The 20,627-nt window shown below is 51.0% G+C and overlaps 1 protein-coding gene and 1 long non-coding RNA gene across 9 annotated transcripts in view; one reads left to right on the top strand and one right to left on the bottom strand.

Annotated features, from left to right (window-relative positions):
* The window catches only part of egg (SET domain bifurcated histone lysine methyltransferase eggless), a 139,147-nt gene that overhangs the window by 95,166 nt on the left and 23,354 nt on the right, over positions 1 to 20,627 (bottom strand). The window contains exon 1 of one of the 6 annotated variants that reach the window (XM_089567190.1): positions 6,531 to 6,718. The exons of 2 other annotated variants lie outside the window; for them this stretch is intronic. Coding sequence is in view for 3 of the 4 variants with exons in the window: in XM_089567187.1 (XP_089423313.1) it covers positions 369 to 617 (249 nt within the window). In the remaining variant the exon portion in view is untranslated. Of the gene's footprint in view, positions 1 to 368; positions 709 to 1,230; positions 1,412 to 4,841; positions 5,997 to 6,530; positions 6,719 to 20,627 lie in introns of those variants that run through there. 3 more of the 6 variants (XM_089567189.1, XM_089567188.1, XM_089567187.1) reach the window with 3 other exon arrangements.
* Positions 5,301 to 20,627, top strand: part of LOC149372641 (uncharacterized) — a 90,843-nt gene continuing 75,516 nt past the window's right edge. For 2 of the 3 annotated variants that reach the window (XR_016287030.1, XR_016287027.1), the window contains exon 1: positions 5,301 to 6,148. This is a non-coding gene — a long non-coding RNA (uncharacterized LOC149372641). Of the gene's footprint in view, positions 6,149 to 19,454; positions 19,536 to 19,736; positions 20,003 to 20,627 lie in introns of those variants that run through there. The other variant, XR_016287026.1, reaches the window with a different exon arrangement.

Genomic DNA, 20,627 nt, shown 5'->3' on the forward strand with positions numbered 1-20,627 from the left:
CACGTGTGATCGGCGGCGCCCGTTGCGGCGCCGCACCGGCGTTTGTCGCGGCGGAGAGCTGGGCGTTCCTGCCGTATGGGTTAGCGTTGCCGGCGGTGCCAGGCGTTTGAAGCGGTTTATGAGTGACTGCTGCAATCGCCTGCCTTTCTGCCCGAGTCTTGTAAGAACGGCCCAACGCGGCGATCCAGTCGCCGGACTCAAGTTCGTGTTCTGGGACGGCGCGTCCCTCCACCTGGATCTCCATGGGGAGGCCGGGCTCGCCAGCTTGGCGCATTGGTGAGGCTGCCGTCAGGCTTATCGAGATGGCGTTCCGCGGCTGCACAGAACCGGGCCGGAATCCAGGAAAAGATGAGTTCAGGCTCACACACCTGGAATTGCGCAGGTCCCTGGAGATGTTTGGCGCTTGCTTGAACAGTTGGTTGGCCGCTGTGACGAAAATTTCCGGGGAAACGCACACATTTAGCCGGAGCCCATGTGCGGAGCGTCCTACCCGCGTTGCGCCCTGGCGGCGAAATCCCAGCAAGGCGTAGAGCCGAACGGGTGATGGCGTTCTGTGGACTCCCAGGCAGCGTTGCAAGACGCTGTCGCGTTCCAATCTTAGAGGCCGAGCTTAACATCTAAACCACACATCAGTGACACAAGCAGCAACACCGCGCGTAAAGCTGGAACCGCATGCCGCGATTTTAGGCGCGATTGCCGCGCGGATTTTTTAAAATAAACCACTACCACCCCAGTGGTTTATTTAAAAAATAAAAAAGTGAAGCAAAAGAGTGTTGCCGGCCGCGGCAATTGCTATCTAATATCTTAAGCACCCGAGCTGCAGCCGGCGGAAATGAAAGGGAAAGGATAGTGAGGAGAAGTATAGACGGGAGCGACAGCAAGAAAGGATAGGGGAGAGCTTTGTACACTATTTACAAAATACAAAAGTAATCAAGTTCGCGCCGCTCGCGCGCTAATGTCCAAACATTGTCCGAAAATAAGTGCGCGCGAGCGGCCACTGCGCACAATCACAAAAGATGTAAACTCTATGTGCATAGCCGCGCACACACATAGCGTCCTGTCTCGGACTAATCGCGCGCGCGACACACTGCACTAGCGGCCGGGGTGGGGCGCCCGGCCGCGTATACCGTCCGAGGTAGCACCAACGGAGCGTTCGTGTCACGCGTGCACTACCTGGCGAAGAGCAAGCGGGAAGTCAAGCCTGCCTGCTCGATGAACACAGAGGCTCACCATTGTTCTGTCGCGGGTGCGCGCACTGCCGCGCGGCCACAGGAGCGCTTCGAGACTGTCCGGGATGATTCCCAGCGCCCTGTAGGCCGCGAGCATCTCGCGACGCGGCACTGCAGAAGCGGTACAGCGAAGGAGCATGTGCTCCAATGTCTCCACTGCGCCGCAGTCAGCGCACGCGTCGCTCGACGAAAGTCCGTGGCGCACCCGTCTTATACCTGTGCTACACGGGTACTTTCGAATGACATCTGAGTCGAATGGCATTCGAGACTTGGAATGGCATTCGAACTCGACGGACTCCCGCGGTGCTACACGGCACTTTCCAAACGCATTCGAAATTCTCGGCTCGTTTTCAGTGTACAACGACGACGACGGTCACACTAGTCCGACAACGGCACTATCACGGTGAACAGCATCATGTGATTATAGTGAACTATCCAGTTCACTTTAATATTGTAGTGGGACAAGTTTTTTGGCTAAACGACACCGACGAATCCGATCGGCGGACGGTCAGCCTTCATATGCCCTCGGGAGTTCGGCGGCTGAGCGAAAACACGCTGATGAGGGGACAGTGCGAATACATGCGCGCTTATACATTATCCGTATTGGAAATAAGCGAAACGAACGGCTATATTTCACATGTGCACACTTGGACACTCGATAGCGATAACCACTTGCCAAATTAATTTCAGTCGACGACGACTCCGTTCCCTTCAGCGACGACTAGGCCTAGCGAATCCGCAGGGTTGGATCGGTGATTGCGGTGGTTGTGAAGAATGAATTCACAAGTTTTAGCCAATGCAAATGGTCAACGAGTGTAGTTTTGACAACAGGGACATGAAATCAACTATTGCTTACATCGCAGGACGCGCATACGATGAACGGGAAGCGGCGGTGTGACACGAGCTGCCGAGCAGTGCTTTACGGCTAGCAGCAGTCGTCGCCGTCGCTAGCTTGTAACTAACAAGTTAGGCCATTTCAGTTAACGCGAACGGTCACCAAACATACTTCTGGATAAAGTAGCTTAAAATAAAGTACTGGGCATGTTGGAGGAAGCCGGGAAAATTAGCGAGAAGCGCCGATCATCCGATGTCAACAACCCGGCTGTCAAGTGTTTCTCAGGCGAGCGATCGTGTCGGCGCTTCCCACAGATTGTCGCACTGCGTAAACAAGCACGCGTACAACCGGTACAGAAGAGAAGAGATTATTTAATAGAACTAAAGCGCATATTTCGTTTTGTGTCTTGCAAACGAGCACAAGCTGTTCATACGAAGCGATGTAAACCAATGTAAACAGCAGTATGACTGCAGTCGTCCTCATCGGCGCACTCCTGGGGAAATTTCATGCTCACGCGGTAAATGTTCATTGGTGTACTATTATCTGCAAGCACTCACCTAGACGGAACACGAACTATTTGCTAAACAAACAGCAGAAAAAAGCGAGTAGCGGGTATCGAAATGAACAGCCACAGAGCCGAAAGCAGTCGCGCGGCGGTGGGCGGGGCGAAGAGACGGCGGCGGCGACGGCTATTGGTTGGTTCGGGCTGTGTTCGCGTTTCGAAGGCATTCCAAAATCTGGAATGTCTCCGCGGAGCTCCTTCGACTGGAAAGTCATTCCAACCGAATGCCGTTCAAAAACGTCGTGTAGCAGCGCACGTTTGGCATTCGAGTCGAATGACGTTCGGTTGGAAGGCATTCGAAACGCCCGTGTAGCAGGGGTATTACCCCGGGCCACACGCAGCCGACGCGCACTCGGATGATCATCGCCCGCTGGAGGCGCGACAGTGAGCGCGCGCCGACGAGAGAAATGCGCTCTCCTCGCGCGATGCGACAGTCCGGGTGTTGCTGACGGAGGTGGTCGTGGATCACCGCACGCACGTCTTCCAGGGCGAGCGGTTCGTCGCTGGGAGGTCAACAAAGCGCCTTCCTGAATTTTGTTTGGCATTGCAGCATAGGCTAGGCAGGTCAGGTAAGGAGACGGTCCCCATGCCGTGGGGAGTGGGGTTGCTCGCGCTAAGGGTGCGGAGGGGTAACCAGGGGGAAGCTGGTGAGAGCGTGCGGGGTCGCTAGTGCTAAAGGAGGCCATTCCCCAAGGCACGGAGAGACCGTCTTCTGCCTAGCCTCTGTTACGTTCCCATACAAAGTCCGGGAGTATAGCCTGTGCACCCAAAGATGGCGTCCGTGACGTCAAACGAAATTTCCTGCCACCGCCAATGCGCATGCGCCTCCAGCAGGCGCACCTGGCACCTGGAAGCGCACACTGGCGGCGGTAGCGCTTTGCTAAAGCTCTCACTGAGGAAGCAGGCGGCCGGCAAGAAAAGCAAGCGCTCGAAGTACGCTGTCACTGTGCCGCGGGAAGTGCGCAAACTCCCTTTTTACCGATTTGCGAAGCTCGCCCCCACTATCGTCGGTCACCATGATTACCACTAAGCCTTTTCTTTTCGATTAAATACATGGTTTTACCCTATTTTTCCTCACCACCAAGACATTTCATATCGATTTGGATTCAACCCTATTTCTAACTTCAGGAAAATGCAGCTTGCCAGCGCAAAAACGGTAATTTTGCCATCCTCAAATTACATGTAGTGGTCAGTAAATAGTTACAAGTGCCAATCATGCTAATGACACGCTGGTCGTACGCGGTTGCGTTTCAAATGTGCTCTGTGACGTTCAAATTAAGGCCTTGCAGCGCAGACCGTTCGCCAAAAATAAACAGGCAGCCAAGTTTTCACCACTCTGCATCGCCAATGTTCATCTCTCGAGGATGAAGCGGACCAGCCGTACTCGCCCTCAGCGAAAGTTCTAGGGGTTCCACAAGAGCGCCATAGTGCGGCGCTTTAGCAAGTTCTGCGGCCTACATATTAATGGGACAGCATTGGCGCTGTCGTCACACAAAAACACCGCCGATAACCGAGACGATATTTGCTACCGAGCCGGAATACCCGGGTTCGAACCCGACCGCGGCGGCCGCGTTTCGATGGAGGCGGAACGCAAAAAGCGCCCGTGTGCTGGCGAAGTCAGTGCACGTACGTTAAAGATCCCCAGGTGGTCGAAATTATTCCGGAGCCCTCGACTACGGTACCTCTTCCTTCCTTTCTTCTTTCATTCCCACCTTTATCCCTTCCCTTACGGCACGGTTCAGGTGTCCACCGAGTATGCGAGACAGACACTGCGCCATTTCCTCCCCCCCCCCCCCCCAAAAAAAAACACTATGCCTTAACAAAAGCAAATAAGCGTATTGAAGAGCGGGAAAACTGTCCACGAATACTTTCGAAGGGCCAGAAATGCTGGCAACATGTGCATACGCCATGACTAGCCATGACAATGCTCCCGAGGAAGGCATACTAAAAGTTTCTAGACGTGTAATATAGACATATCCACGTTCACACAACCCCCCCCCCCCCCCTCCCAGAAAAAAAAGAACGTTTGCAGCGAAAACAAAGGTACAAACAACTTTTCTCATAGCAGACATCGACGACACACGTGCCAACACTGAAATTTTTTTCGTTAAAATACACTGCCGTGGGACAGGCAGATGCAACCTCAACAGTACTACGAACGTGGGCGGGTCTGCTAATACATAGTATGTACCACAAATTAAAAATAACACCTCACCTGTCGCAGTACCCGCAGCGGTGGCCAATTTCCGCGTCCCTCAGCTTTTTTTTTTCTTGACCTTTGTTCCATAGGATTGAAATGTAACCACTAAAATATATTAACAGCGGATGAGAGTACAAATAACTCCTAACGCCTTCGATGCACCGCGAGAAATGAACGCCGTGCGAACGCCAAGGCAAAACGCGATCCGCATCGCGGGGGGGCACACAAGATGGCCGCCGCCGGCGCCCCGTTCAACAGCCTCCCTCCCCGAAGCCGATAAAGCCGGACTACTTTTTCGCCCCTACGAAGGCTTCGAGCCTCATGCGCAGCGCAGCGGCGCAGCCCCCGAACGCGCGGACGGCTGCAGCAAACGCGGCGTTCTTTGCGGTTTCTTCCTCCTCGAACGTACCTGAAGTGTATTTACACACCGGCTTCAGCAACGGAAAAATTTGCTATGGGTACGGAACTGCCAACACGTATAAAGTAACGTACACAGCGTCTGCAAATGTCAGGCTGTTATACGGCATTGCTGTTACTGGACCAAGCGAAAGTCTGATCTAAGCTCCCTTCTAACTGCGGTGCTCGCAGTCTTGTGCCGCCGAATTGCTGGTATCTCGCCGTTTTTAGTTGCACGGATGTGAATGAAGCTAACGCTTTGTAGAAGCATACGTGAAACTTACAAAGCTTTTGTTTTGCGCTAACACAGGAGTTTTTCTCTGCGTGGTGACCACATGCAAAGCTTCGTTTATTATGCAATGACCTAACACTTGAACAATTGGAATTTTTTTACTTTATCCAAAACCGTGATTTCAATATAAGCAAAACGAAAAAAAAAAACGGTGGAAGAACATCCGCGAATCAAGAAAACCACTTGTGAAACATAGCAAGGAACCTACATAAACAGTACGATAGGCAGATAACCTGAGAGAGCGTGAACGAGTGGAAGAGAGCAAGGCGTCTAGACTTAACGCTGGCAAATAACAGAAAACGGTTCGATTCCGTAACTAATTCCGCCAACAAAAGCACGCAAAGGTCACGAAGCGTTCGAAACAGACGACTGCAGCTGGCGCCTGCTCCTCGACAAGTGGCGCCAGCTGTCGAGCGCAGCGCGATACATACGCCCCACTGCCACTGCCGCATTCCATTCGCCTCGTTTTCCCGTGCCTGCCAGCGGCCAGAGCCGGCGGCACCGTAGTGACGCTAAAACCAGAGAGACTGACGTGCTGTAGGGGACGCAAGCTCGAGCGAAACAGTGATGAACGAAGACGAAGACCCCGGCGTTAAGAGCTGGCGAAAACCGTGGCGTGCTTCCGGTACAGAAGGTGCGTTTGAATGTCCGTTTCGCTAGCCACGACTGCTAAATCGTAGTAAACGTTTTTTTTTTTCGTTTTGCTTTGCTGCGACAGTCGCTGCGCCACCTACAACCGCCACCTGCGAAAGCGTGCTTGCGCAGGATAGTTCGGTGCATGTCGTGAAAGGATAACGAAGTTATTTTTTTTTTTTGATAAAAACAGCAGTTGAAACGTGTTACAGGTATATAGCGTTGGTAAACTGAGAATGTGCTAACGGAATGCTGCTCACTAAATAGTATGGTACATTTGGTGCACAACTACCTCTTTATCAGAGAAACATGCATTACGTAGTACGAGTCATAGTATTGGTTAGCGCGGTTAGGCGTGAATGAGACGCGAATAGGTTACTAACCTCACACGTGATGATGTCGGACGGCGCACGACGACGTCACGAAGCGACTTGTTTACAACGTTCTCCGGGAAGTCCGGTGCAGCAGCGAGAATATTTAGGCGATTGAAGAACCAATCATCAAACGAGAAATATTCACTGCGTGCTGCGTAGCAAACCGCCGCTGGCTCAGTCAACGCGGATGGATACAACACGCGCAACGGTGCGCTGTGGCTGCTCTTCAGCACGCACAGTTAAGTAGTTCCAGCATCGAAAGCGTTTGTCTCGTCCTGCGCTGGAGAAACCTGATGTAACATTTAAAATTTTTACTCCTCTCCGCGATTTTCCGATGTTGCAATACGTTTCCATTTGGAGTTAAAAATTTTGAGATGTCCAACATCGGGACGGCTGCCGCGTTGGTAATGGGCCACGGCGCGGACGCGTACAACATGGACGCGGATCTTTACTGACTGCATTAGATATGATTGCAAAAGTTTTTCGTGTTATGTTTGGCGGACCGTGTACTATTTCGATGTTTCAGGCTTTCACTGCCCATGCGGGGACCGTGTCACCTTGCTGCGATCAAATGTGGCATCGCCGTTCATGCTCATATTTTGGTATCGCATGGCCCGCCGAACTTCGACCATGTTTAATGATATCTAGGTGTATCCATGGTAAAACAGCGCAGAAAAAACACGAGGACGGAACAAACACGACAACACGAGCGCTGCGGTACCGTGCGGTACCAACTCCCCGACCATACATTTTATATTTGTTTCTAACAGGGACCATTCTGCAACATCTCGGACTGATTAGTATAAAATGGCATGTAAAATTAACAACACACGACTGAAGGCTAGAACAACAATGTATGCTTCTCGTTCTCTCGCGCCTACACATATCTGTTTTTCTCCTGCTTCAAAACCCTGCGTAACTCTAATTTACCGCCTATTAGATAAGCAACAATTAGCCCAACTTTCCTGTTCAGGAACGTCATAGTGTTAGCATGACGACATTGAGCGTTGGTAATAGCGTACTGATCAAATCAAACAGCTCGCACCGAGCAGAAAGGGTATGAAATACGCCCACGTAACAAGAATTTTCCGGTTCGCACAGCTATCGGTATAGATTTTTGTTCATACGACTATATTTCATCTTGCATGATGGCTACCGCCGCTCCTGTGGCGGCATTCGCTGTAGACATACATTATTCCCACGTCTGGCTATATACGTATATACAGGGCGTCCCAGCTAACTTGGACCAAGATTTATAAAGAAAAACTAAGCGTTCTTCAGAACTGAAATCGCGTGGATGTTGTTAGGGTTTATCTAAAGTTACAGCACCATTTTTTCCGCTCATCCTATTTGAATAATTAGTCGAGATAAATTCACAAAATTAACTTTAAATATACCTTGAAACGTTCAGGCGTCAATAGGAAAGTTGTGGAGCTCCACAAATATTGTCCAACCCAGGCACTCCCAACGAGATAGACTTAGCGTGGCCGTTTTTATTCGGGAAAAACGAAAGCCCGTGGAGTGTCGCGTGGAAAAATACCACGCGACAGCGCGCTCCGTGCGCCCGGATGCGCCGCGATTACAGCGCTCTCATCCGTGCTTTGTAAAAAGCTTCACTCGCTTCGCGCCTTTCGTGTTGCCCAGGATAGGACTTCGCGTTGTGCTTGGTTCCAAGATAAGCGCCAGTGGGTTCGGGCGGCAGTTGGAAGAAAGTACAACTCCCGTTTCTGCGGCGATAACTGCACTCTCACGTTAGCAGAATGCATGCGGAGGAACGATGACAATCTTATGAGTTTGAATTTGGGAGCAAGATTTCAACAAGCAAAGATGCGTATAACAAGCCTGATAAGTTCATGTGAATTACGCTGAAAAACGGGAACCGCGATTTCATTCAATTGCCGCCCGAACCCACTGGCGCTCATCTTGGAACCAAGCACAACGCGAAGCTGTCTTGGGCAACACGAAAGGCGCGAAGCGAGGGAAGTTTTTCTACAAAGCACGGATAGCACGGATGAGAGCGCTGTAACCGCGGTGCACGGAGCGCGCTGTCACGTGGTATTTTTTAAACTCCGCGGGCTTTAGTTTTTCCCGAATAAAAATGGCCACGCTAAGTATCTCGTTGGAAGTGCCTGGGTTGGACAATATTTGTGGACCTCCACAACTTTCCTATTCCCGCCTGAACGTTTCAAGGTATACTTAAAAAGTTAATTTATTTATCTCGACTAATTACTTAAATAGGAGGAGCGAAAAAATGGTGGCGTAACTTTAGATAAACCGTAACTACATCCATGCAATTTCACTTCTGAAGAACGCTTTTTTTTATATAAATCTTGGTCCAAGTTAGCAGGGACACCATGTATATGTTTTTCACTTTTTCTTGTGCTCTGTTATAGGTGCGTCATTAATTGCTGGATGCGTATTGAGTGGTGTCTGCTTTCCACAATAAAGAACGTGTGTCCTTGCGTACCGCCTGCTTTCTGTATTGCACTGCATGCAAAACAAACAGTTTCCTGTGCACGCCTATGTGCTTAGCGCATACTGGACAGCACAATATATAATTCCAGGGTTTCTCGCAAACAGAACCAAGCGCGTTTTTGTCGCGTGTGGTTAAAAATATGTTGGCACACCGCTCGCAGAAAAAAAAAAAGTTACTTATGCCATGCCAACATTCCAGACATTGAACTTTTCGACACTTCAATGCTCCGGCCGCGGCATGGTCAATATCCCAATGACTGTAACAGCGAGACTGTAGCGAGGCTATCCGCTGAAATCGATGGCAGAGGCGATTTTGTCAGCAGCCTCTGACTCTTATCTTCACATTGCACTGAGTTAAAATTAAGTGCCTATAACACCTACACCCAACCGCCAGAAAAGTGGCACAATTCTCAGAGCTAAGATTTTAAAAAGCACTTGGGCCAATTACACGTACTGCGGGCCAAAATCTGATCCCTGACGTTACGAGGACTGGCAGCGGTAGTGGTTAAGGCGCCCGTATACTGAGTCGTAGTATCCGAGTTCGAACCCGACCGCGGCGTCCGCGTTTCGATGGAGACGGAACGCAAGAGGCGCCCATGTGCTGTGCGATGTCAGTGCGCGTTAAAGATCCCCAGGTGGTCGAAATTATTCTAGAGATCTCCACTACGGCACTTCTTTCACTCCCACCTTCCTCCCTTCCTTTACGGCGCGGTTCAGGTGTCCGTCGAGATATGTGAGCAGATACTGTGCCATTTCCTTTCCTCAAAAAAAAAAGAAACGTTACGAGGCGACAGTGAATGTTATCAACCGGCAACGCGATGGCCTGCTCTAATGACCCGAAGTATTCGCATGCATTTAATGCTTGGGATCACAACAGCATCGTGATCCTGTCCTGGCTTGGTAAGTGTCGACGCACCCTTCCAGAGATGCACATGTATGGGCCCTTTGCAGAACTCTGGAAGTCAACTTCTCTACATAGCGCAAACCCCTTCACCATGGCGGCCAAACCGGTTTGGGGGGCAGAAATAGGGTGCAACGCTGGAGTCGTTATTATGAGATTTATGCCGCACCCATTTCCTGCATTCTGCCCTTTGTTGTCGCGATAAAGGGATTCGCTCCCAAGCCACTGTTTGTAGGTACAATTCAGCTCCACCCCTGCAGTCGAAAACGAAGGGTGCAATGTCAAAGTACTGCTCGCCAGTGCGTAGCATAAGGCGTGGAGTAGAAGTCTTTAGCTCTGCACCCTTACGGCGGTCCGCATCGCCATGGAAAGCTGACTTTCGGAGTTTTGCACATGACATCGACACGCACACAGTGACCTACTGCTGACGTGTTCGCGCGGGTATGTAGGTAGATTTAAACACAAAGTGCCTATATTTCGTATGCCTGCACGGGTATTTTGTGCGTGAAAGATATACCACATAACTGGCATATGAGCAAGTCATGTAGCGCCTTGTCAACGAGCGGCCCTTTATTTTATTTTTTTATTTATTTACAGATGCCTTACAGGCCTCCAGGGAGGCATTGTGTAAAGGGGGAGCAATAAATATATACAACAGTAGCTAGAAAAAACAAAAAAATGCGTAGGAACAAACACGTTCTAAAAGCTGATTACAAATTATCACGACTGTACAAAATACATGCAGAAAAACATTGGATAAAAAAATTAAAATATACATAACACATAATAGGAACGGGGAAAAAAAAGAACATGAACAAATACACAGGAAGGAAAATGGGCTGATAAACAGGGTGTGACAAAAAAAAAGGCATGACTCGGGCAAAGAAGTAAACGTGCTAGGTGTTATCCATATAACATATTTACTTTACGGCTCATATTCCGCCATCCCACCTGTGAAGATGGTTTGGTTTATTGGGGTTTAACGTCTCAAAGCAACTCAGACTATGGGGGACGCCGTAGGGAAGGGCTCCGGAAATTTCGACCACCTGGGGTTCTTTAACGTGCACTGACATCGCACAGCACACGGGCCTCAGAATTCCGCCTTCATCGAAGTTCAGCCGCCGCGGCCGGGATCGAACCCGCGCCTTTCGGGTCAGCAGCCGAGCGCCGTAACCACTCAGCCACCGTGGCGGGGCACCTGTGAAGAGCTCGCACCGCATTAGTCTAGGGTGACAATATTTTAACCGTCCAATCTGCGTCCGTCTGTTTCTATCGAGGCGCACGAAACCTATCCACGCCTCGCCTTCCAGGATTCTTCGTAGAAACCGCCGCTGCAAAATTGCTAAGGCAGTAACTAATGGGACAGTAAGAGTAAGTAATCCCACAACAGGCGGATGCAGTGGCCGCAACTGGCAAAGGACAGGGTTAACTGGAGAGACATGGAGAGGCCTTTTCCCTGCAGTGGGTGTAGTTAGGCTGATGATGATGATGGTATAGGTACCGCCAGTGCTCCAGCCGAGGGCGGTGCGGAACCAACCAGAGGGTATGATGGCAAAGGTGTTCGCCGGCCGTACGGGACATATAATCATGAATGTACTAGAGCCACACAAACGGGGCGATTTATTTTCCGCGGGAAATGCGCGCCCATGGATTTCCACTTTGCAACAATCTAGCCCGCACATCGCGTTCAGCATGTCCAAGTATGTCGCTACATTGCTGCAGAGCCTCCATACTGCCTCTACACTACAAATCATCAGCAAGAGTGTGAACGGATCTGTTCGGAAACGAACTGCGCAAATAAAAACAAACAAAAAGCCGTCGTTTCTTACGTGCCCGTTTGAGTGGCAGCAACTGAGACATGCTGCCGGTATCCCCATCATGATTGTAATATCATCTAATGCATTTAGCACAACTTCTGTAATTTTTTTTTTACACACTAGAGACAGTTCTCGAAATCTTTCATGTTTCCAACTAAAGGCAACGTGATAGTGCAGTCCAGTGCCTTACGTGAAGTCAGTTTTGACGGCAATGCACCTCTACATTTCAAAGCAACTCGTGTGAGTCTGCTAGGCTTGCAATGCTGCTGTCGGCTCACGAACCAGATCGAAACGCTATCCACCGTGTTCCTCGTTCAAGACATCGAGAATACACGGTCGGCCTCCCATAGCCAGGTAAGCGCACGTGGGACAAAAATTAGCCTGGGGCAGACATAAAGAAATAAAAATAATATTGTTCCGTCCGCACACTTGTCGAAGAAAAGAGGAGCGAAAACCACAAAATTACCGGCAACCGCGGTTCGCGACACCCAAGACAAGCGTTTGTTAAGGCTGAAAAGTATCAAAGCTCCCCTGCTAAAAGCACACAACCGCACGCTCAAGCAGCTGGTTACAGACAGACACGGCGGTAACTGAATTAATTTTTCGGTAATTTGTAATATGATGAATTAATTTTCTGGTGTTATTTAGTAATGTACTGAATTACACTGCGACAGTAATTTCGCAGCAACAGTAAGTACTTGCACTGCCTGCCTTTCTTTGTGTCATCAGGGCTTTGGCCTCTTTAGTGTCTCGAAAGCAGGAATAGACACCTTCAGCATACCGCGTTGCCGTTACCGGAGTGAGCCCGCGCTCCGTCAGTGCGCATGCTCAGATCGCCTTGAGGGCACCAGATGGCGCCAGGCACCCGGAAGCTGCGCGCGCCTGCCACATCGGGACCAATCGGCGCGGACGCACTAGAGGTGGGCGGGCTTTCGGTACTCCGGTTACGCGGTACGCGAAAAGAAGCTCCTTGGAAGAGGGACGCAAACACGTGGCTTCAGGGAAGCCACGCTTGCTGCTGCCGCTAATTCATGGTGACACTCGGGGCCAGAGAATCGACTGGTCCGCCGTGCGGTGGGCTCAGAAGGATTGAGACAGTACTGCCGCGAATCTTTGAAGCGTTTGTTTGTTCATGCTTCAAGGCTGCCGACACGCCGCTTTATCGCTTCGTTTGTGACGTAAGACGCGCCTAGATTTATCTCGATTGATCGCATCCGGGCGGAGCCGATTCTACTTTGCGCCAGAATGTTCTAGTAACTTTCAAGCTTTATCTCGAATGTTCGCTATCAGCTTTAAAAAGAGCACGGCCGACAGCGGCGGATATTCCGTTCGACGACCGCCGAGCACGCTTGTTGCTACGCCGCCGCCGAGTGATTCAGTTCTTTGCGGGCGCAAGTCAGTCCAAATAAAGAGTTTCGTTTAGAAGACATTCTCGCTGTTTTCCTGACCGCTGGACTGCCGTCACTACAACGTGACAGTATAACAACGTTGCCGTTGGCGGACAAAAACTAGAGAGGACACTTAGGTTTGGTTTAGTTTGGTTTATGGGGGTTTAACGTCCCAAAGCAACTCATGAGAGATGCCGTAGTGGAGGGCTCCGGAAATTTCGACCACCTGGGGTTCTTTAACGTGCACTGACATCGCACAGTGCACGCGCCTCTAGAATTTCGCCTCCATCTAAATTCGACCGCTGCGGCCGGCAGCGGTTAAGCGATGCGCCACTGCCCGGCGATACCGGTGGGGCCTGGAGACCCAAGTTGCTCTTCCCGAGCAACCTATCGCGACAAGTCACTAACTGAACTGCCATAGCCACTCAGAGCCCCCCCCCCCCTCCCTACAAACACACACACCTTGCCAGCCAGAAGAAATTACCTTGGGCTCCTTCCGCAAAAAATTCTTGACTACGTGCCTGACCTGCCACTTGGCACGGTGGGCAGTTTGCTACAATCCTGTGGACACGTTGTGATGACATCAGAGGTCACATGACCTCTGTGGCCAACCTGCCACCTAGAAGTATGGCGACAACCACACCCAGGCCGATTTTTGACTCGCAACGATGACGCAGGATTTTCTGCAGAACGGGAGTATTACGCTATCGCGTTAAAAATAGGGGGGGGGGGGGGGGAGCATCCTTTCCCCTCAGCAGCGGTGCCATGCAGCCAGCGCCCGGCACAACGAGCAGTAGCACGATACTTTGTTAGTAAAGAAAAAAATTAGGCAGTGGCTTAGCTCTGGTTAAGCCTGAATATACAAGCGAAAAGCTTCAGTTACGCTTGGTTTAACGGCCGTCCACACACTGCCTGTACGGAGGCGGAGGAGGAGACGGAAATGGGCGCGGTTAAAACTGCCCGCAGGAATGCGGAGAGGAGGGTTGTCGGCTGCGACACGGGCAACACGCGGCTGCAACGAAAGGTCAAACGGCAGGGAGGAGAGGAGCGCGCGCCGTAGTACCGGCGGTGAGAAGGCGGCGCACATGCGCAGTAGCGCGCGGCTGCGTCAAAAGGTTTTACTCGGTTTCGCGCATGCGCGTAACTCACCAGTTCGGCTCATGGGAAGCTCGGCTCTGACCCGCGTAGTGAAGATTTTCGCTTAAAAAGCACAACAGAGTGCACATTTCGCAAGCACCGCCAAGCAGCAAGATGCAAGGTTGTGCTTGAGGCGCCGAAGGGACAGGCGGCGCATGTCACAGTTCAGGAGCGCGCCAAGGCACTCCCAAGGTCACGTCGACTAAGAACCCAGTGGCATATGATGACGCTCGTCGGCAAGGGGCGGTGGGGGGAACCTCGGAGTGCGCAAGGCGCGAACAATACCGAGCGCAGGCTGCCATGGTCCATTCTTGGGAGCACAGAGACAATGGATAGCCTAAATCAGACTTCAAACGGTGGACACAGCTCCATGTAGCAAGGTGTTGAGTTCGCCGCTCGTTTCTTAAAGGGCCACGGACCACCAAGGGCGTCCGCAGAATTTTTTGCAGGGGGGGGCCCCATTGGTTGTTGGCGCCGGAGGGGGGGGGGGGGGGGGGGGGCATGTTCGTAGCAAAAAGGCACTATTTGCGGTATGAATTTATTTATTTATATATAAATAAAAAATAAGTGAAATACACACATGAAATAAAAATTACAAACAGCAAATTAAAGTGTGGCTAGGAGAGATACATTGCAGTTTATCAACGAAGAAACAATTAAAATTAATAAAAAATCCAAAAATATACTGTCACTTCGTGGAGAAGAGTGCTCAGTATTGCTGCATACGGGTTCTCGACTCACCCGGATTGATGACCAGCACAATATGGTCACAAACACGCAACTACAGTCACTCAGTCAGTCTTCCTTGAACAGCAACTGTAGACTCCTCGGATTTTTCTGGGCGAATTGCGTGATTACACGGGTGATAAATTCATTTCTGTGCTTCATTACACGTTCTCGGTGCACACTCATCACACACATTGATTGGAAAAACGGTTGAACGCGTACGTTGAAAACAAAAGATGTCTATACATACAACGAAAACTTATTTACAAGATAAATGCACGCTCGCAGCTTCATACACCTCGCTCCATCTTGCTCGCGCATCCGCACAGTCGAGCAACCGCACGCACACTGCTCGCCGCTCGTCGCTTTCTCGTCCACTGTCTTGGTTGTTCTCAGCTTCGTTGACAAACGGCCACTGAAAACACCGAAGCACAAATACAGAGGCGCGCACACGTGCAAGGGCTTACTTCCGTGCGACTTCCAAGGGGAAGGGACACTCGCCACTCCGGTAGGAAAATTTGTTTTGTATGTTTTTATGGTGTTCAGAGCCCCAAAACGACTCAGGCTATGAGGAACGGAGTAGTACAGAGTTCCGGATAATGTCGACCACCTGGGTTTCTTTACCGGGCACTGACCTCGCACAGTACACGGGCGCTGTTGTCATTTGAGGCCCAGCCAGAGGTGACAGGCGAGCCAGGCAGGCGCCATCGGGCTGGGCTGCGTTGACCAAAGGCGCTGGTTTTCGGAGAAGACGCAAGGGACGCTGGTGTGGCGGCGCCTCTGGAGACTGCGTCGCCGTGAACAAAAGATGCTAATCCCCTTTGCCGAAGATTCTGATAGCGGCGCTTCTACCGCACTGCGCTCTCCCGTGGATCGGAGGCACAGCGAGCGGCGGCGGCGCCAACTCATCGCCCGCTTGCCCCTGAGCAGCCCGACAAAGCGGGGGTGGACACGGCTGATTTGTCTTTCCCTCCTGAAGAATTCATCGGTGGCCGGCTTAACGAAGGCGAAAACAAGATGCACTGTGCACTGTCTGCCTCCGTGTCGCTATCTGCCTAGAGATCAAAGAAACAGGCACCCATTTCAAGACGGCTTGAAACACATGCTCGCAGGTGCCGCTGTATGTCTGCAACAGGTCGGCCTTCAACAGAGCTAACGATGGCGTGGTTTGAAAACGGCGTAAAGACGCGTGCCCGGACGCGGCATTTCGCAGATGTGACCCAAAGCGTGGAAGCGGGGCTGCTTTTAAACTTTTGGCTGAGCCCACCACGGCCCCTGGCGTGCGGCCATCACTCACGGTTCGAGGGAGGGATTTTCCAGGGGGGTGCAGCCGCCCCCCCTTGCCCCCCCCTCCGGACGCCCATGCGGACCACCCCAGCTCAGCAGACACTCTCTACCTCTCTTTCAGCGAGCCTCCTCTCCTTCCACTCCCTCCTCGAAATTTTTCTCTCCCGCTCCTCGTCGAGTAGGCTCGGCAAGGCAAAATCACCCCTTCGTTCTCCGATGTAAGCCGGAGGCGTGGTGTCTGTGGAGTGCGTCACAGGCGACGTCATGGCCCCGCCTTCAATAGAATTCTTTTCTTGGTTTTTGCATTTTCTCCGCACACTGAACGATCGAGAGGCGCGATCGTTCAGTGTGCGGAGAAAATGCAAAAACCAAGAAAAGAATTCTATTGAAGGCGGGGCCCACCTAGACTTGTTAGCGAGCGCATCCTTTCATACATCTGTTTGTCATTCCCAGTTAACGAGCCACCTTTTTATTTTCTTTTAGGCCTCCCCACCGTTTCACGAGCGGAGGGGCGGAAGTCGGTTGTGTTCGAAACACACGGCGAAGCGCGGACCCGGCAACCGCCCGTTTGCTTTTCTCCATGCGTGTTTGTGTTCTGTGTGTTTGTGTCTTTTCTCCGCTCCAAAGCATATGTCATTCATTGGAGTCAAGGCGTACGCAAGATGCACGAAAGATAAGCGGTATGTGTGCGGAGCGGTAAAGTGGGCGAGCGAGGGAAAGGCTCTGCTGCACTACTAATTAAAACCTTGTTTTGGGGGGCTCGCATAGAAGAAAAGAAACTGAGAAGGGAGCGCGCACGCAGAGCGTCTCGTGACGGGATCACGGCGGGGGGGGGGGGGGGGGGGGGGGGGGGCGAGCCAACTCCCTCAGTTTTACTGTTTTTTTACTTTTTATGGCTAGGGTTCAAGGCTGTCGCCGCACGCTCCCTCCGCAGTTTTTTTTTTTTTGTTCCTTCATGCGGGTTTGTAGGCATGAGCCAGAACAGAAGGCGCTGCGGAAAGCGTTGTGCAGACGACGCGACGCCAAGGCTACGCCCAACCTTCTCCCGTCAGTCAGAACGATGCACCAATGGAGTGCCTTTAGCGAAAGTAGCCCCCCCTGACGTCAGCGGGGTGCAGAGTAGTGGGCCGGGCCCGTTTTTGAAGGAAGGAAAGAACGAACGGGCTTTGATTTGAATTTTCGCAGCTTTTCGGGGCGCGCATGGCTCTAGTATTTTGCAGAGGTTATCTTCGATGCCTCATCTATGCAGTGGGCTTGTTTTTCAATGATTTCCTCAGTACCAGTTAATATCATTAAATAGATTCGCCATGCTTTCCAGAGACCAGAGCAAAAAGAATTATTGAAATCGGAGCACGCAAACGAAAGTTATTCCACTCTGAAAATTCAGAATGAAAAGCTCAGGCGAAAACGCATTTCACTTGCCCATTTCACTCACCCAGTGCCGAGATTGGGCGCTACCAATCAGAACCGCGCCTAGCGCACACGCAGCGGAAGCGTGCATGCAGTTGTTGCTTTGTCGGGGCAGTAGACAGCCGCGCATTTTGACGGCGTCTTCCCCCCCCCCCCCCCTCCCCCCTCGTATACGCGGCGCGGTAGTCAGGGCAGGGGTGACTAATGACAAAGGAAGCTCCCCGAAGTTTCTTTTTTAGTCGGACTGGAAGTCTGTCGGCAGTAGCCCCGTCCTCCCCAAACTCGACTCCCGTCTCCTGTCCGGCCTTTCTCTTCACAATTTTGGGCAAGGTGTGTCGACTGCCTTTTTTTTTCGCTGCCGTCTTGGTATGGTCACGGCCGGTCTCGACGCGCGCGCTTTCTGGTTTGAGCCAACGTTTTTTGAACAGCGCTGGCCGCCACGAAGGTTTGAAGCGGAATGGAAAGTGTCGCCCCTAGCTGTATTCTTGTTAAGTTTTCGTTCGCTTTCCCTGCTTCTTTCCAGTTTTTGTGGCATGCGAAAAGCTTTCAGTACTCAGAGACATAATATTTTGGATCTATTTCGCAAGTATAAAGGAACAATATGCAAACTGGACGCCCAACCAATGAGAAAGGCAGCGCCCTATCTGGATGCCACCGCATTTCCGCTGCCGTAAATGGCCGCCGCGTTGCGCCACCATCGGCTCGAAACAAGCATTTCTGGCGAAGATTAAAATATAAAATATTATGATTTCGGTGATCTCATTGCGCGTTCAAGATTCACAATGTCCCTTACTCTGCATACAAAGAATAAAGACCCCATGCTTTATCTACGTCGCAGGGTACCTTTAAGCGCAGTGAAAGTGAGGGCTGCTCAGCTATGCTTGTTTTAATTGTTTTGTTGGCGTTGCCTTATCTTCATTATGACCAGCGCTAAAGAAGAGAACAGGGATGCGGGAATAGTTGGCTGGTGACGGAATTTGGCAGGAGGATTGTGTGCGTAGAGAGTGGTTGGTGTTTCCTTTATTCTGTTTGCCGCCGCGGTGGCTCAGCGGTTATGGTGCTCGGCTGCTGACCCGAAAGACGCGGGTTCGATCCCGGCCGCGGCGGCTGGAATTTCTTTGGAGGAGAAATTCTAGAGGCCCGTGTACTGTGCGATGTCAGTGCACGTTAAAGAACCCCAGGTGGTCGAAATTTCCGGAGCCCTTCACTACGGCGTCTCTCATAGCCTCAGTCGCTTTGGGACGTTAAACCCCATAAACCAAAATAAACCAAACCAAACCTTTATTCTGTTTGCTTTTTTATGCATTAAAAGCAGGAAGTAACTTAAAATAATGGTATTTCTTTTTGTAAGTAACTGTAATGTAATGCGAGAAGTAATTTGTAGCGTAATTACATGCGCGTTTTTTAAAGAAAAATATCTAGTAATGCAATTTAATTAGTTCTCAAGAGCAATTCTGCCATGTATAGTTACAGGTCGTCGTGGCGATGCCAACCACCAGTAATCAAAGCAGATTAGTTGGATCACAACGGCCGCCCATACAGCAGGCACAACGACCAGACGTGATGTCTGTCCTTTCCGGGACACGCGCTTCTAGAAATGAATTGCCAGCAGGCTCGAAACGACGATATCGTTTTACTTCACGGTATACACAACCGCCGTCAAAAGTTTATGGAAGGTGACTCAGTCGAAAAACGTTAATTTCTTTGCGTCCATTGCGTACTGCTTGAAATTTAATGATGGACTGTGTAACTCAGATAATTACAACTAAGCTCCATTTTCTTCACGATGCAGGGAAAGACGATGAAATTAATTTTTTTCGATGGTCTGCGTGGAATAAACTTTTGACTGTGAGTGTACACCACCTTTCGACAGGTAAGTGCCCTGCGCCGGGCGCATGGCCGGTAGTTCGCACGCCCGATGTTCTTCCCATATATACGCAAATTCAGGATCTGGCAATGTACTACATTTGAAACTGGGTGAATAGCCATACAGTCACTCCAGGACAGAGATAACTGCAGCACCGCTCACGGACTCTGACACACAGCTCCCATTCACTGCATATGGCATCCACAGCGGCCCGGTGGGTGCGGTACCGAGGCACAGACCCAGCCATATCAGAATGGACCGTGTACTGACACGGACCTCGACGTGTGAACAGCGTGCTACCCCGTCTTTCTCCCACAACGGCCTTGTGCCTTCCTATTCAAAATAAAGGATCGCCAATCAATCTTGGAATGTCCGGTAAGTTCACTGGCAATGGTGAAATTCAAATTCAAGAAGATGCTAACACAGATGTACCGTTGCGACCTTGCGATGCGACGGTCAAGGATGGGCTCACCCTATCCATAGATATGGCTCCCACTTGTCGCTTTCCTCCAGATGACCTTCTGGCCGTGCCTCCCCCCCGGAGAGGGCCTGGGGGGGGGGGGGGGGGGGGGGGGGGTTGGAGGCTCGCGCTCTGGTCTACCGAAGAAATCGGTTAGGCTTGCCGGCTCACCCAAAGCGGAAGTTCTTTGTATGACCGCGGGCGCCGATGCCCCCGAAAGGTGCCGCGGTTGGAAGGGAATTTGGACTGCGTGACGAAAATCAGTGGTACTCCGGACGACGAGCAGCTAGCTCCGCTTACTGCTCGAGCGTTCCGAGAAATGTGCAGTTGCTGGCTATTGATCCTATGTACTTAATCTGTAAATAAATTCAGCGAGTTAAGTTTTCATCGACTGGATCAAGTCTGATCATTTATGATTAGGCTATCGAATAGCGGCAGCGAAGCACCGTTACAACATGTACTTTTGGTGACAACACCAGAATTAAGGACGCAATGAACTTTACTAGCCCGAATGCAACTACTGGCACAAAGGAAAGTATGATATGGTAAAACGGGTTTTAACACTCCCCTCCACCAGCGGGCATGGACGTGCGACGCTAGTCATAAGCCTATAGCGACACATGGGCTATAATGGACAC

Source organism: Amblyomma mixtum, chromosome 1 (genome assembly GCF_055824585.1).
Source record: "Amblyomma mixtum isolate Tamu chromosome 1, ASM5582458v1, whole genome shotgun sequence".
Lineage (NCBI taxonomy): Eukaryota > Metazoa > Arthropoda > Arachnida > Ixodida > Ixodidae > Amblyomma > Amblyomma mixtum.